This window comes from Apis dorsata, unplaced genomic scaffold, assembly GCF_000469605.1.
Source record: "Apis dorsata unplaced genomic scaffold, Apis dorsata 1.3 scaffold_407, whole genome shotgun sequence".
NCBI lineage: Eukaryota > Metazoa > Arthropoda > Insecta > Hymenoptera > Apidae > Apis > Apis dorsata.
Genome location: NW_006263665.1, coordinates 190787 through 206606, shown reverse-complemented (window position 1 = coordinate 206606; position 15820 = coordinate 190787). Strand labels below are relative to the sequence as shown.

General features: G+C 26.8%; 3 protein-coding genes across 5 annotated transcripts in view; 2 read left to right on the top strand and 1 right to left on the bottom strand.

Moving 5' to 3' along the window:
- LOC102672026 (calcyphosin-like protein) overlaps positions 1–772 on the bottom strand; it is a 3067-nt gene extending 2295 nt beyond the window's left edge. The window contains exon 1 of the mRNA XM_006619358.2: positions 520–772. The gene's annotated coding sequence lies outside the window, so the exon portion shown is untranslated. The remainder of the gene's footprint in view (positions 1–519) is intronic.
- A 1356-nt stretch (positions 773–2128) lies between these two features.
- Positions 2129–5415, top strand: LOC102671904 (endoplasmin). The gene is made up of 4 exons (XM_006619357.2): positions 2129–2331; positions 2430–2516; positions 2689–3295; positions 3366–5415. Exons 1-4 carry the CDS (start codon positions 2286–2288, stop codon positions 5020–5022), a joined length of 2397 nt encoding a protein of 798 aa, XP_006619420.1. The 5' UTR covers positions 2129–2285; the 3' UTR covers positions 5023–5415.
- Positions 5416–5961: 546 nt separating this feature from the next.
- LOC102671586 (constitutive coactivator of PPAR-gamma-like protein 1) lies at positions 5962–15524 on the top strand. Of its 3 annotated transcripts, none has more exons than XM_006619356.2 (14): positions 5962–6092; positions 6753–7135; positions 7231–7403; positions 7476–8103; positions 8177–8809; positions 8876–9014; positions 9083–9208; positions 9279–9396; positions 9469–9766; positions 10069–10313; positions 10614–10742; positions 11046–11149; positions 11248–11389; positions 12289–15524. In XM_006619356.2, the coding sequence occupies exons 2-13, from the start codon at positions 6928–6930 to the stop codon at positions 11387–11389; spliced, it is 2943 nt and encodes a 980-aa protein (XP_006619419.1). In that variant the 5' UTR covers positions 5962–6092; positions 6753–6927; the 3' UTR covers positions 12289–15524. The 3 variants fall into 3 exon arrangements, with proteins under 3 accessions (XP_006619419.1, XP_006619418.1, XP_006619417.1); XM_006619355.2 differs by having other exon boundaries at positions 11962–15524; XM_006619354.2 differs by having other exon boundaries at positions 11756–15524.
- Positions 15525–15820: the final 296 nt, after the last annotated feature.

Genomic DNA, 15820 nt, shown 5'->3' with positions numbered 1-15820 from the left:
AAATGCGGAGTATTAAATAAAAAATTATAATAATAATTTATATATAATATATATAATATATAATAAATAATAATAAAATGCGGAGTACGATAATTAAAATTGTAATTAGTTGACAATATCAATATTTAAATTAAAATAAAATTTCTTTTTGTTAAATTAATGGAATAATTAATTATTATTTATAGAAATAAATAGAAATAAAATAAAAATAAATTATTTTTATAATAATAATAAAGAAAGATTTATTTTTAAACAAGTTATATTAGAAAAAACATATTATCTCTATTAATTAATTATTATTAATATAATTATTAATTATTATTAATTATTAATATAATATTAACTTGAAATTGATAATTATCTAGATTCTTAATTAGAGACTTAATTAGTTTTTTTTTTATATCATCATTATTCATCTTTAAAATATTTTATTTATACCGATTTCAAATGATTATCTTCATTATATAATTTCGAAATTTTTATTCATTTATTAATTTTAATTTTTGTGATCTAACTTACCTTGATATCTAGAAGGTAAGACTGGAACTACATATATTAATTTTCTGAAGAAATTCTGATCAACTGTTAGTGATAAAGGATGCGAAAAAAATTCGTAGCTCTTTTGAAGAGAATTAAAAAACAATTGGCGACAGGGGATTCCCTGGACTTAGTTCGCGCATTCTATATTATACATTACACATATAACAGATAAAACACATTCATGTATGAAAATGAGGTATGTTCGATATATCATCTGTACAATAGTTTGTAGAAAACGTATCCATAACGACCAATTGGCCACAACATATGTATCAGCAAAAAATTCACGCGTGATCAGTCACGACTACCGATTTCCTGTCGATAATTCTTATATGATTGTTCACAAAAAATTCACTTCTTAAAAAATTTCTATATTTCATTGTCATACTTTTTTCAAGAAAATATTGAAATTATTGTAAATAAAAAATTTTCTATAAAATTTGAAAAGTAAATTTATTAAATTTAAAAGCATTAAAATTTTCATAATTATTGAAATATAATATTATATTCGCTTTGTGTTCAAAGAAATTTATTCAATATGTATTTAATTACAATCAATACAATATATATAACAATATTAAAAATAATATTACATGAAAAATTTTCTAGATAATGTAAATATATTTGACATACGATGTAATAATATTAATTTTTATATAAATATATTTCGATAAATATATTTTAATTATTAATATGATGAATTAATATATTTAATTATATTATATATTTAATTGAAAATAATTAATATATTTAATTAAAATTATTTTTTATTAAATTTGATTCTACTACATAATTATATAATTATATAAATGCAGTATATTAAATATTAAATTATTATATATTATGATATAATAAAGACAGGCAAAATGTAATATAATATTTTACGAAATTATATGTTATGTTTCTAAAATATGAATTAATATAATGAATATATAATATATAATGAATTAATAAAAAAAATGAAAATTATTCTACAATTTATTGAATTTATTATAATGAAATGAATAAATGAAGATATAATTAATATATGTGCAAAGATCCTCATTTGCTAAGCTTTCGAAAGAAAATTTTTTATGATACAATAATTGATAACTACTGATAGTAATAGCAATCTGTAACAATAAGTTATACAGTATATATGTAAAACATATATAAAATAAATCTTCGAGTTTACAATAATTATATAATGATTATTTAAATAAATATAAAATAAAAAATAAAATTAAAATATTAAATTGATTTTATCATAATTTTATTAATTTAGAATGATGATAAGTTATCGACTAATAGAAATTACATTTATTTTCTGTCGATAATAATTTTTATAACTTAACAAAATTTGTTCAAATTTTTTTGTTTAAATCATTATTTATTTTTTAAATAAAAAAATAAGTATATAATTTATTGTTTACATAAAAAATATAATAGAAAAAATTAATTATTTTATAAATGTTTTATTAAAATACAAAGGAATATTCTAGAATAGAAAATACCATATGTTAGATCCATCTACCAATGCCAAGAAGACATTTGGATCGAGTTTTAACCGGCTTTTATCTCATTGGTCAATGTGTATTGCGTGGGGTCATTTTATTGGTGGATCAGTAAAGTCTTTACTATATGAAAGTATCGTGGGTTAGATTATATGACAGTCGGCATAAAACAGCGGATCGTAGTGTTTGAAGTGAATTTGGGAATATTTTGCTTTTTTTCCTGCCATTATTCGAAAACAGTTCACGGCAGCAATGAGAAAAGCGTTAATATTGCTATCGATTCTCTTCTTTCTAACAGGTGAGTTTTAATAAAAAAAACTATAATGTTATGGAAAAAATTCTTTCAAAATGCATATGTTAATTGAGCAAGAACATCAACATATCTTTGTTATATAGGATTTGTTAGAGCAGAGAATTTGATGGAAGAAGATATTGGAACTGTAGAAAATGATTTGAGTGCTAGCCGCGAAGGATCTCGAACGGGTAAAATATTTTGAAATTATTTATTTAATAACAATTGAATGAACCGTTCTTTTATCTTATATTCACATTTATATTAAAAATACTTTTTCATGATTTTGTTTGTAATATATTTTTTAACAAATAAAATTTAATTTAATTTATTAATTTATAATTAATTAAATTAATTTTATAGATAATGAAGTAATTCAAAGAGAAGAGGAAGCAATTAAACTTGATGGATTAAATGTGGCTCAAATTAAAGAACTCAGAGAAAAAGCTGAAAAATTTACTTTTCAGACTGAAGTCAATCGTATTATGAAACTTATTATAAACTCTTTGTATCGTAACAAAGATATTTTTTTGAGAGAATTGATATCTAATGCATCTGATGCATTAGATAAAATCAGATTGCTCTCACTTACTGATAAAAATGTCTTGGATACCAATTCAGAACTAGCAATTAGAATAAAATCTGATAAAGAAAATAAAATATTAAGTATAACTGATTCTGGTATTGGTATGACCAAACATGAATTAATTAACAATCTTGGAACCATTGCTAAATCAGGAACTGCTGAGTTCTTGGGCAAAATGCAAGAAACTTCTAATACTCAAGATTTGAATGATATGATTGGTCAATTTGGAGTTGGTTTCTATTCTGCTTTCTTGGTTTCTCATACAGTAGTAGTTACCTCTAAGCATAATGAAGACAAACAACATATTTGGCAGTCTGATAGTAGCAGTTACAGCATTGTAGAAGATCCTAGGGGAAATACATTAAAGAGAGGAACTACAGTGAGGTAAATACAATTTTTTTTACATTTTATTTTTTATAAAATTTGAAAATTTATAATTATATTTCAATTACAGTTTGCATTTAAAAGATGAAGCATTGGACTTTTTAGAAGAAGATACAATTAAAAATCTTGTAAAGAAATACTCACAATTTATCAATTTCCCCATATATTTATGGAGTAGCAAAGTCATTCAAGTAGATGAAGAAGAGGAAGAAGAAGAGAAACGAATAAAAGAAGATGAAAGTGAAAAAAAAGAGTCTATTGAAGATAAAGTGGATGAGGAGGAGGATGCAAAAGTAGAAGATGTAGAAGAAGAAAAGAAAACAAAGAAGGTTGATAAAACTGTTTGGGACTGGGAATTGTTAAATGATTCTAAACCTATATGGACTTTAAAGCCATCTGAAGTTGAAGATAAAGATTATAATGATTTTTATAAGGTTTTAACAAAAGATACTCAAGATCCTTTAGCAAAAATCCATTTTGTAGCAGAAGGTGAAGTCACCTTCAAATCGCTTCTTTTTATTCCTAAAGTTCAGCCAAGTGATAGTTTTAATCGTTATGGCACTAAAGCAGATAATATTAAATTATATGTCAGAAGAGTTTTCATCACAGATAAATTTACAGATATGATGCCCAACTATTTATCCTTCATTCGTGGTATCGTTGATAGTGATGACTTACCATTAAACGTTTCACGTGAAAACTTACAGCAACATAAACTCATTAAGGTAATCAAGAAGAAATTGATTAGAAAAGTATTAGATATGATCAAAAAGATCCCTAAGGAAGATTATGAAAAATTCTGGAAAGAATACAGTACTAATATTAAATTGGGTGTAATTGAAGATGCTCAAAACAGAGCCAGATTATCCAAACTTTTATTATTTCAATCTTCTACACAAAAAGATTTTACATCATTATCAGATTATGTAACTCGAATGAAATCTAGTCAACAATACATTTATTATATTGCTGGCTCTTCTGAAGAAGAAGTAAAAAAATCTCCATTTGTAGAAAGATTAGATAAAAAGGGTTACGAAGTTCTATATCTCACTGAAGCAGTTGATGAATATGCTATTTCTGCTCTTCCTGAATTTGATGGTAAAAAGTTCCAGAATGTAGCTAAAGAAGGATTTTCGCTTGATGAAGGCGAAAAAGCTAAAGAAAGAATGGAACAATTGAAAACTACTTTTGAACCATTGGTTAAATGGCTGAATGATGTTTTGAAGGATTATATCAGTAAAGCTCAGGTTTCCGAACGTCTTACAGATTCTCCATGTGCTTTGGTTGCTAGTATGTTCGGATGGACAGGAAATATGGAAAGATTAGCTATTTCGAATGCTCATCAAAAGACTGATGATCCCCAGAAAAATTATTATTTGAATCAAAAAAAAACTCTGGAGATCAATCCAAGACATCCACTTATTAGAGAACTTTTACGTAGAGTGGAGGTTGATACTACTGATCAGACAGCAAAAGATATTGCATTGATGATGTTCAGAACGGCCACGCTTCGATCAGGATACATGCTCAGAGAAACTGCCAGTTTTGCGGATAGTGTAGAGCAGTTAATGAGAAAGACTTTAGGCATTTCTTTAGATGAAGTTCCTGAAGAGGAAGAAATACAAGAAGAAGAATCTGGACCAACAGAAAAACAAGATTCTGAAAAAATTATTGATATGGATGCAAATGAAGATGATCAAGATGAAGAAAAACATGATGAATTATAATTGAAAATTGTATTACATTAGACTATAATTTTCTAGTTGTATGGCTATACAATGTATAGTGATTGTCATTGAAGGTGCAACTATTGTTGCAACTATGTACAGAGTAAAAAATAGTTATATCCTTTGATGATGCTTTGCTGTGTCATATTGTTTTTTTTTTATAATAATATTGCAACTATGCATCAAAGGATATGATAATTATGCAAGTATAGAAAAAAATATATCACTCATTAAGTTTGTCATAATACTTGTAGACTCATAAGTTCCATTTTTGGTAAAAAAAATTTATCCATAATTTATTTCGTTTGATCTTCCATCTTTTTATATATGTAAGTAAAGTGAAAGAAATTTCTGACTGAATCTAATAAATATATATAATAAGTTTATGATGGGATTGAATGTTTTTGTATTTATATAAAAAATATTTAAAAAAATATTATTGAAATATCATTAGATTTTTTATATAAAAAAATTATTTATAATTACTTCTTTCTTTTAAAAAATACAATACAAAAAATTCATTAATTGAAAAATTATCATAATATTCTTCATTTTCAAAGGTAAAAATAAAAAATAATTATTTAATATTTTGTTTTAATACGAATGTAATTTAAAGATGGATCTTTATATTTATCGAAATCAATAAACTATTGAGTTTAATAAAATCAAATTTTTATTTTTTATGTATAGAAATTTAATGATTTATCATACTTTATTTTTTATAAAATATATCATATTGAACAGTAAATTTAAAATTATCTGTATTCGATTTTAAATTTATAGAATAATAGTAAATATTATTATGAAATTTTAATCAAAATTATTTTAAATCCATTTTTTTGTTAATTCGTATTTTCAAAACAATGTTAAGTTATTCATTTCCGGCAAATACAATTGATTCTGATAAACGAACCAATAAGAGAATAAATTCCCATGGAACTGGGACAAACAACGTAGATATCCGAGCGCGGCCGAGCGCTCATTTCCGTTTTCGAATCCGACGTCATCTACTCTCAAAGCCCGTGTGTTTTGTGTTTCTTTGGGGCCACGATGATTATCGCTAATTTAATGTAAGTATTATCTTGTTTCATTTTACGATCGTTTAAATTATAATAATTAGAATTCGCATGGTGCCGTTTGTATAAAAAATTGGTCACGAAACCGCGCGAATTCCTTGCGTAAGTTTTACGAACAGAGATCTCGCCATGCCGGTCTATAAAGTCCCTTTTTCTTAAGCATGTTCAATTAATTGAGAAACGATAATAAAAACCATTGCCGGCTATCTTTCATTTTTGTTGTAACAATTGTCTTGAAAAAATCGATTAATTTGACTGAGATATGAAAACAGAACAAGACGGATGGCCACATATAAACAAAATAAATGGCGTCAGCATACTTATATTCTAAATATGACAAATTTCGACTTCTCGAGTATTCTTTGACTAAGAATTTTGATTCTAATATTTTTTTTTTTGACTCGGAATAAATTTAATGCATAATTATAAAAATTTTTCTTGTTATTATTAGAATATATATAATCGTTAAACGTTGTTTGATTTATTTCTTATATTAATATTTTCTATAAAAAATTTTTGATTTAGCAATGTGCAATTTGTCAAATTTTATAAACCGTATTCTCTTTTGAATGATTTATTTTTAGCATTAAAAATATCACAAAGAAAAGAAAAAAGCTTGGTTTATGCAAATAATAGGTAATGTTTGTTTTTCAGATTGAAATTATTGAAACTGAAATTAGATTTTTTCGTATCTTAAAATTATCTAAAATAAAAAGTTAATAAAATCATTCACTTATTTAATAAATTAAGCGAGAGAAAGATAATTGTAAAAATACGTAATAATAAAACAAACTTGATTAGTAATTGGACTAAAAGAATTTTGAACAAAATGGGTATTCAAGATCTGCAAGTTTTTTTGGATAGTAATTATGTACAAGGTGGATCTATACCCGTGGATCTGTTAAAAATAGCACGTACTATTACTCAAAGACAACATAATCGCATTAGTAAAGCACAACAATTGCATTCTGGAAAATTAAGATTAGTTCTTGATGGAGAATGCTGTTTAGATAGGTTATATGGAGGATATTTCTCAGGTATATATGTATATATATATATATATATATGTTTTTATTTTGCATAAATATTATTATATTAAACTAATTTCTTAAAAAAATTATTTTTTATTTAGATTGGGCTTGTGGAGGACAATGGAATAGAATGTTGCAATTTTTAGCTGTTCTCATACAAGCAACAGAAATGTCAGGTTTAGAATTAGCTGTATTCTTTAATGGATGTTTCGAATCTCCAAGACGTGCAGATTGGATTCTAAACCAATTGCAAGTGCGAATTAAAGTAAATAATGTAAGTAATAATATATTAAAATACTTGAAATCTTTAGAATTTATATAATTTTAAATATAAATGATTTTTCAGGTATTAAAACATATTTCAACTAAGGGTACTCCTCCACCAAAAATTTGGTGGACTCCACCAGTTTGTTTAAGAACCAGTCTACGTATGGCTTTACGGCATTTAAACGTTACAGTACTATGTAGTATGGATGATCACCATCAAGAAGTGATCGCATATTGTCGAGAGAATAATTTTAATGGTTTAATTGCTGACGATGCAGAATATGCTGCATTTGATCCTCCACGATATTTTTCATCTGAACAGTTAAAACTCACATATAAAGGCTCTCTTGACACCAAAGAGTATATTCTTCCAGAACTTTTAAAAGCTTTAAACATCCCTTCTGATAGACTATGTTTATTAGCTGCATTACTTGGCAATTATATTTTAACTGAGCATGACTTAGCTGATTTTTATAAAAAATTGAATGTTAATACTAATCTGAACAAAGTAAATGTTGATCATACAATTAAAACCATCGCTAATTTCGTTCGAGATTTACCATCTGTTGAATTGGATGTAGTTTCGCAAAAAGTTTTCGGATCTTTATCAGATCCGAGATGTTCAAAATTGAGGCAATCAGTTCAATACTATATAAATGGAACTAAAGATGGATTTTTGCATTATAAACCAGTGAAACCAAATAGAGGTAAATTCTTGTTTCAATTTAAAATTTGTATATTTATTATCATATTTTAGTTTTAATGAAAAAATTATTTCAGTACACAAATTAGATTCTAAGCAAAGCGTTCAACAACAATCTAATTTATCTGAAACGCCCTCAACTTCAGAAGCTGAATCGAATTTAGAAACATCTAGATTTGCGTCTGAGACTGTAGAAAGCGAACGTGAGAGTTTAAACGCATATAAGCAAGCCACTGCAAATGCGAAGTCCGCACCACAAATTGTGATAGATCCACCGGGTATCCAAGGCCATGGAGATGCTGATAATATTAGGACAGAAGAAGAACAAAATAATGGGCATGCTATTAATGGTACACACAATCTTTTAATTAGTTCATCAAGTTCGAGCAGTAGTTCTTCTGCAACATCTCCATCTCATGCGACGGCTGATTCATCGAAACAAATGGAGAAAACAATGACTATTCCTAGTACAGTACCAGAAGTAATGCGTACCGCATCTGAACGGCATCAGAAAGGTTTAATGTCTCCTCATATTTATCAAATTCTCATTGCTGGAGAAATAAAGCTGCCTGTTCTTCTCGAAGATGAAAATCATCGCGAATTTCCATCGATACATCTTATTTATAGACCTGTTAGACAAATGGTATATGCAATATTATTTAATCTTCATCACAGAATGTATTTAGCTGCTAAAAGTAAAGAGAAAGGAGGTAAGTAAAATTTATTTAGAGATATTTTGAAATTGATATATTTGTTAAATTATTTTCAATTAATAGATAGTGAAAAAATTGAAGTCCCAGATGTTGTAATAAAAGAGTGGGTATGGTCCAAATCAAATCCATATCTTACGCCAGAATCTGTAAAAGCAGAACAAATTGGTTGGGGTGTTCCCACAATACAACGTTTATGGTTTGGGTAAGTATTTTATACAATTATTCTTTTTAAAAAATAAAAAGAATTTTATATTAATTTTTCATTTGCAGCACAGGTATAGATGATAAACGTCGTCGTTTACGTGGATTTCTGACCTGTATGAAATCAGATACACCTCTTATGTTAAATACTTCTTATGTACCACAACATCTTTTAGTCATGGCTTGTGTATTAAGGTAAATTATGATTTTTTTTTTTTAAATGATTTTTTTTTAATAAATTTAAATAAATATATTTTTATTATAGATATATTATGTCGTTTTCGGATAAAATAAAGGTTTTACGTCGTTGGGAATTAGACGCTTTCATTGCACAAGCATTTTCGCCAGAGCTTATGAACGCTCAATATTTACAAGATCTCCAGGTAAGTCGAATAATTTTTATTAAACTAATAATATCAATTCTATGTTTTTATTTTTTTTATTTTTTCGTATAGCTCCCTTTAGTAACTTCACGTGGAGTGCAATTAGCCACTTTATTTATGGCCGGTGTCGAAACTGCTCTCTTAGCTAATGATGCTTGTGGTGCCCCAATCCCATGGTTAATGTGTTGTCCATGGTTATACTTTGATGGAAAACTATTTCATCATACATTAGCTCGAGCTAGGATTGCAAAAAATTTATTAGAACTTTGTGGTGGCCATATAGATCGTATCGTGAAAGTCGAACGGATGAAGAAAGCTATTTTAGAAGGTACCAATGTTATTTTTGCACGAGCACCACCAGTTGGTCCAGGTAAATTGATTTTTTTATTATTGATATTTTATTGATTTTAAAATAATGAATGTATTATAAGTATTTTTATGAGTTTGAATCCTTAATCAATTGTTTCAGTATTTCTCTTCCAATAACCTTAGCATATCATGTACTTGTTTAATGATATGTTTTCGGAATGGAAGGAAAGAAATACAGCTACATTGCTTCGTGAACTTAATGTATTACAATACAGTTTACGAATCTCAAAGCTGTTATAATATTTTTATTATATTTAATTCTTACAATATTTAATTTCTTTTTTTTTTTTTTTTTTGCAATAGGTATTCGCATGTCTGTACCTCAGAATATTCTGACTCCTGGATGTACAATCAATGATGGTTTAATGCGCGGAAGAGGCAGTGGAACTATACCTCAACGTGGATTGATGCGTCGTCCTATACCATCCCGCGGTGGACAATTAGAAATTGCTGGAGTCGTCGTTGGACAATGGGGTCCAAATTATGGACAACCTGGTCGTTTACCTCAGCCTCTACAAGGACATCCTCGCGGACGGCTTCCACCTCAAGTACGTAATTTATATAGTATGTAATAGTAATAAATTCTTTATGAAGAATAATTATTAGGAAAAATAAAATTCTACAAAAAAAAATTAATTTAATTAAATTAACTAAAAACTAATTTAATTAAATTAAATTAGTATAAATAAATTCGAATAACAATAAAAATAATCTATAAATAATAAAAAAAATATAATAATGAAGTAATAGAATAAATAATTTTCAGGAATATATTTTTATAATTAATTCTAAAATAAATTAAAGTTATTCTGTGTAATATTTTAAAAAATAAATGTGTGTGGTTCCAGGTAACTTCAATTGGTGGTCTTAAGTATGGTCTCCCTCGTGGTTTCACTCCTATGGGTCGTCCCACATTTCAAACGCGGGGAAACAATCGTGCGCAAATTGCAGGACGAGGAAAAAAGACACAGATGAAAGTAGGAGAAAATCATTTTTATATTATCCATATTATATATTAAAAAAAAAAAAAAAAAAAAAAAAATTATTTTTCAGGCAACTGGTAAAAAGAAAACTACTGTTAAAAAGAGAAAAGAAAGGGAAAAAAAAAAAGAAAATTATTATACAGAAACAAGGTAAAAAGAAAACTACTGTTAAAAAGAGAAAAGAAAGGGAAAAAAAAAAAGAAAATTATTATACAGAAACAAGGTAAAAAGAAAACTACTGTTAAAAAGAGAAAAGAAAGAAAAAAAAAAAAAAAAAAAAAGAAAATTATTTTTCAGGCAACTGGTAAAAAGAAAACTACTGTTAAAAAGAGTAAAGAAAGTGAAAACAAAAAAGAAACTAGAGGACGGGGTAACAATGTCGATGGAATAACTGACTACAGGTAACTGTAGCTGACTATTTTATTTTATATTTGTATATTAAAAAAATGAATATATTTATGAATATTTTTGTTTTGTTTTGTTTTATTCTTATTACTAGTGATTCAATTCCAAATATGAATGCAACAAAAGACGCACTGCCAGTACCAGGCCAATTTGAGGATGCCATAGAAAACGGCAAAGGGATAGAAAAAGGGCAAGGAGATGCGTCACTGGTTGCTCCAGTCGCCGCTGAAAATTAGGTATTTATACATCACATTTTTATCGACTTTTAAAAATTCCCGGATGTGACTCAAGACTGCAAGAAAAAAAAACTTAGAAAAACAAATGTGTAAACGAGCAATGATACGCCAATAACATTTGAAGGTTTTAACATAATTATTGCATATAAGAGAATTATTTTCAACATATAAAAAAAAGGAAAGGCTTATGATTTTTTCATATAAGTTTGATGCTTTAAAAAGAAAGAAAAGAAAATAAATATTTAAACTAAATAGCCTTGAATTTTCGCACAATAAGCATTAAAAAAAACTTTTCAAATGTTATGCGTAGAATCACTCAACAATATCTAAAGCTCTGATGGGGCCAAACTAATTAAACTAATATAGGCAAAAAAGCATCGTTAATGCGATGTCAAGATATTGTAAAACTACAAGGATATAGACCCATTTTCGACGTACACGATACGATGTCCTCACTGCCAAACGTACCATTCAGTGTGTAGGATAAGAGCGAAAACGAACGTGATTTAAGAAAAAGAAGAAAATAAAAAAACAATAAAATCGTGCTTGTGCTAACACGAGCGTGTTTTTAGACTACTACTACTCCGCTCGGATCACCATAGGATGAACTCGACTGATTAGTGTATGCGTGCGCTAATTTTACTAAGAACAAGAACAAGTCGTCAGCTGCTATAAGTATTTAATTCTTAAGAAGTGTGATTATTTTTTTTACAATGAAAATATATATTTTCCGGTATTATATGAAATGCTCGCATTGATAGTCTCAGTATTCTGATCTTTGTAAACGTCCAACGAAAATCATAACTTTAAGACATCACGGACGAATAAATAAATAAAACATTGATAGATAAATCAATATGAAACAATATACTGTCGATACTTTTATTTCTGTTTTATAGATAATGCAAGGCAGGATACTGAGACATTCAGTAGCAAATGGAGACTGATGCTTTTCATATAGGTAAAATATATATTTATATATGGTTTAGATTAGAGATTCCCAATAGCATATTATATGTAAGTTGTAAATGATTGCTTGTGAGTATGTGTGTAGTGGAATGTTAAGGTATTGTATGAGAGAAGTACATAAAAATGAAAGAAAAATGAAAGATTGTTTTACTTGTGAAAATCGTAATGAAAGAATAAAGAGAGAGAAAGAAAATACCATAAATGCATGGTTGTAAGATCGAATATATAAAGAAATATAAGAAATGTATATAAACGTCGAATGTTAATGCGTGTCGGTTCACGTACACACGATGCATAAAAATATGAATACAATGGAGAATTGAGTGTACGCGCGTGTATGTGGCCCGAATGATATATTTATTTGTTGTTGTGTCGATGAAAAGAGGAATGAATGATTTTTGAACGAATTATAAATTTCCATGTACGATAAGAGATACAATATGTACTCATGGACACGCGGTAGATTTGATGCAAGAGTAATCGGCTTGAATTTTCAAAAAAAAGAAAGACGAGGTTCTCTAAAAGAGTTATTCTTGTGAAAGTCTTTCGATGTCGCTTGGAAAATATGCTGCACTATGCGTTATTCTAATTCAATATCATAAACTGAATCATATATTAATTAACAAAAAATAAGTAGTAATTTGTACCATGGAGAAGATCATCTCTTTTTTATGATTTCATTGAAAGCTTTTTTTTTCTTTTTTTCTATTATTTTTTTTTTTTTTTTTTTTTTTTTTTTTTTTTTTTTTTTTTTTTTTATTTTTTGGGTAAAAATTATATATATTCGTGCCTTTTGTAGCATATTTTCGAAAGAATGTACGATACGTGTCCTTCCTTTAATTGTACATACGAATAGTTACTTTAGAAGTGACAGAGTGAGGTTGGTGTAAATAAAAAAAATCTGGTGATTTCACGCTTTTATTGCGTGAGGAACCGATTCAAAATAGGAGATCATCATGTTAAAAGAAGAAAAAGAAAATACTATTATAATACTATTTATGCGTAGAATAGTCGAAAAGACATTCTATCAAAGATCATTGGAATTCGAAAGATAGATTTCTTTATCATTGAAGGATGATAATACACGTATAACAGAGATACAAAATAGTATGACAGAACATGATTATTTATCAAAAGGGATGAAAATAAAAAGGAAAAAAGTAGATAAAAATGATATACGTCTAAAATGCAGAGATAATTTAAATTGAATAAGAGAGCGAACGAGAGCGAGAGAGAAAGCGATTGTGAGAGAGAAAATCATTTATTGAAATAATATAATGAAAGATAAAGATAAAAATGTTATATTTTTGTAGATTTGTTATTGCGTAAAAAAATGCATTAAGACAATGAGAAACTTTATATAATTTGAGCGACGGTTAAACTGAGCCTGAAAAAATTAAAATGAGTGACTAAGATCATAAAGAGAAAGGATATTGTATAGAGAATATGATAAAGATTTAAAAAAAAAAAAACATAAAAGAAAATGAAAAAGTGCTTTAGAAAAAATGATGGTATGTTGAACGTGTTTGACATCTACAATTTAATAAGAAAATCTTATTAATTCTTTTGTATCTCCGAAGCTCTCAAAGTTCTGAGTTGCTTGCGAACAAACATAAAATCTAAAAAAATAAAAAAATAAACAAAACAAAAAAAAACAAATAAAACTTAAAAATAGGAAAGATATTTAAAAAAAGAAGAAACTAAATGTCAGCTTCAATATGAGCTATACCAACATATGCATATAATAAACAGTTTTTTCAATATGATTCAAAAGAAATAATAAACAATAAAAATATAAAGAAATCAAGTGTCGTGAATGAAACTGTATAGACTAAAAAAAATGAAAAATGAATATTGTTATCATTCGATGATTTTCAATTAATAACATACACTCGCACTATCATTATTTTCCGAGTACAGTATATGATATATAAAATATGCACCAAAGTATATAAAGAAAAAAAAATGATAAGAAAAAAAGATGGCCGTGTATCTTTCTTGAACAATTTAAAATTAAAACAACGCAAATCGCTCATGAATAACTAACCAATGTAATGATAATAATAATAGTAATAATAATAATATTAATAATAAGAATAATGTTAAACTAGAAGCAGAGAGACGTTTCAGATCCGACGGATGAATAATTAAAAGTAAAATGCCACTTTACGCTTTCGTGTAAAGATAGATTTTCTTTCTCAAAAATCAATCATCTTGATATATGCAAACCGAAGAATACAAAATATACAAAAACAAAGTTAAAAAAACGATAAAAAAGACATTTAATGTATATATAGGGTATTAATGTATTTGTGATATTTTTAGAAAATTCATTCTATAGATTAAAACAAATACAAAAGTTTCTATGTAAAAATTTCAGTTATAGTTATATACTTTATATATAAAATTTATTTATATAAAGTTATAAACAATTTAAATTTGCGTTAAATGAAGTGATATGAAGACAAAGTGAAGTTATAGCTATAACGGAGAATTATCTCATTCTCTATTTTCTTAACGTAAACTTAGATTGTTTATAATTTAATAAATAAGCTTCAACTGAAATTTTTATATATTATTTTTTGTATTTATTTTAGCCTTTAAAATTGACGTTCCTAAGATATTTCATAAATATATTAACACCCTGTATATGTATATACACATATAATATGATGGTACTCAACATAATCAGTTGCTGCTGCACTGATATGAGGTAATGCAATAAATATAAGAAATGAAATAATTTAAATGTACTAAATATTGAAGCGAAAACAAAATAAAACCGATATGGAATATAAAAAAGAAAAAATACGAAAAAGGAGGAAAATAAAGAATGAATAAAAGAAAAGAAATAAATACGAAATCCATATTATTGAAAATAATGCAACAGAGCAGAAGTATCATAAAAATCATAAAACATAATATATAATGAAAAAGAAAGAAGTGAAAACTTACCTAAAAATGGTAAATAAATGATCGACATAAAAAGAATAGGTGCGCATCGTGCCTACTTTTTCGCTGTAATATGTATTAAAAAAAATAATAAACATGTAAAAAATAGGGGCCCACGAAACAATTTCAACGATAGAGAATATATCCATGCGAGAAAGTTAAACGAAATGAGCCAACACATAAAACGAATGACCTCTCTTTGTGTATTTAGAAAATAAAAAAAAAAGGAAAATCCTATTTATCAACTCGATTTTCAAACATTGTGTGTCATTGTGCTAAACGAAAAATTAATTATATTTCGAAGTAAAGCACATCTTTAAACTCTTGCTATGTAATAATGATGATGATAATGATGATGATAATGATAATGATGATGGTGATGATTATGATGCTGGAATATTGATAATGATAAATGTTTAATTAGTGAGAAACGGGAACGACAATGTAAATTAAGTAATTATATATATATATATTTTTCTTTTACTTTCTTTCTTTCTTTTTTTTCTTTTT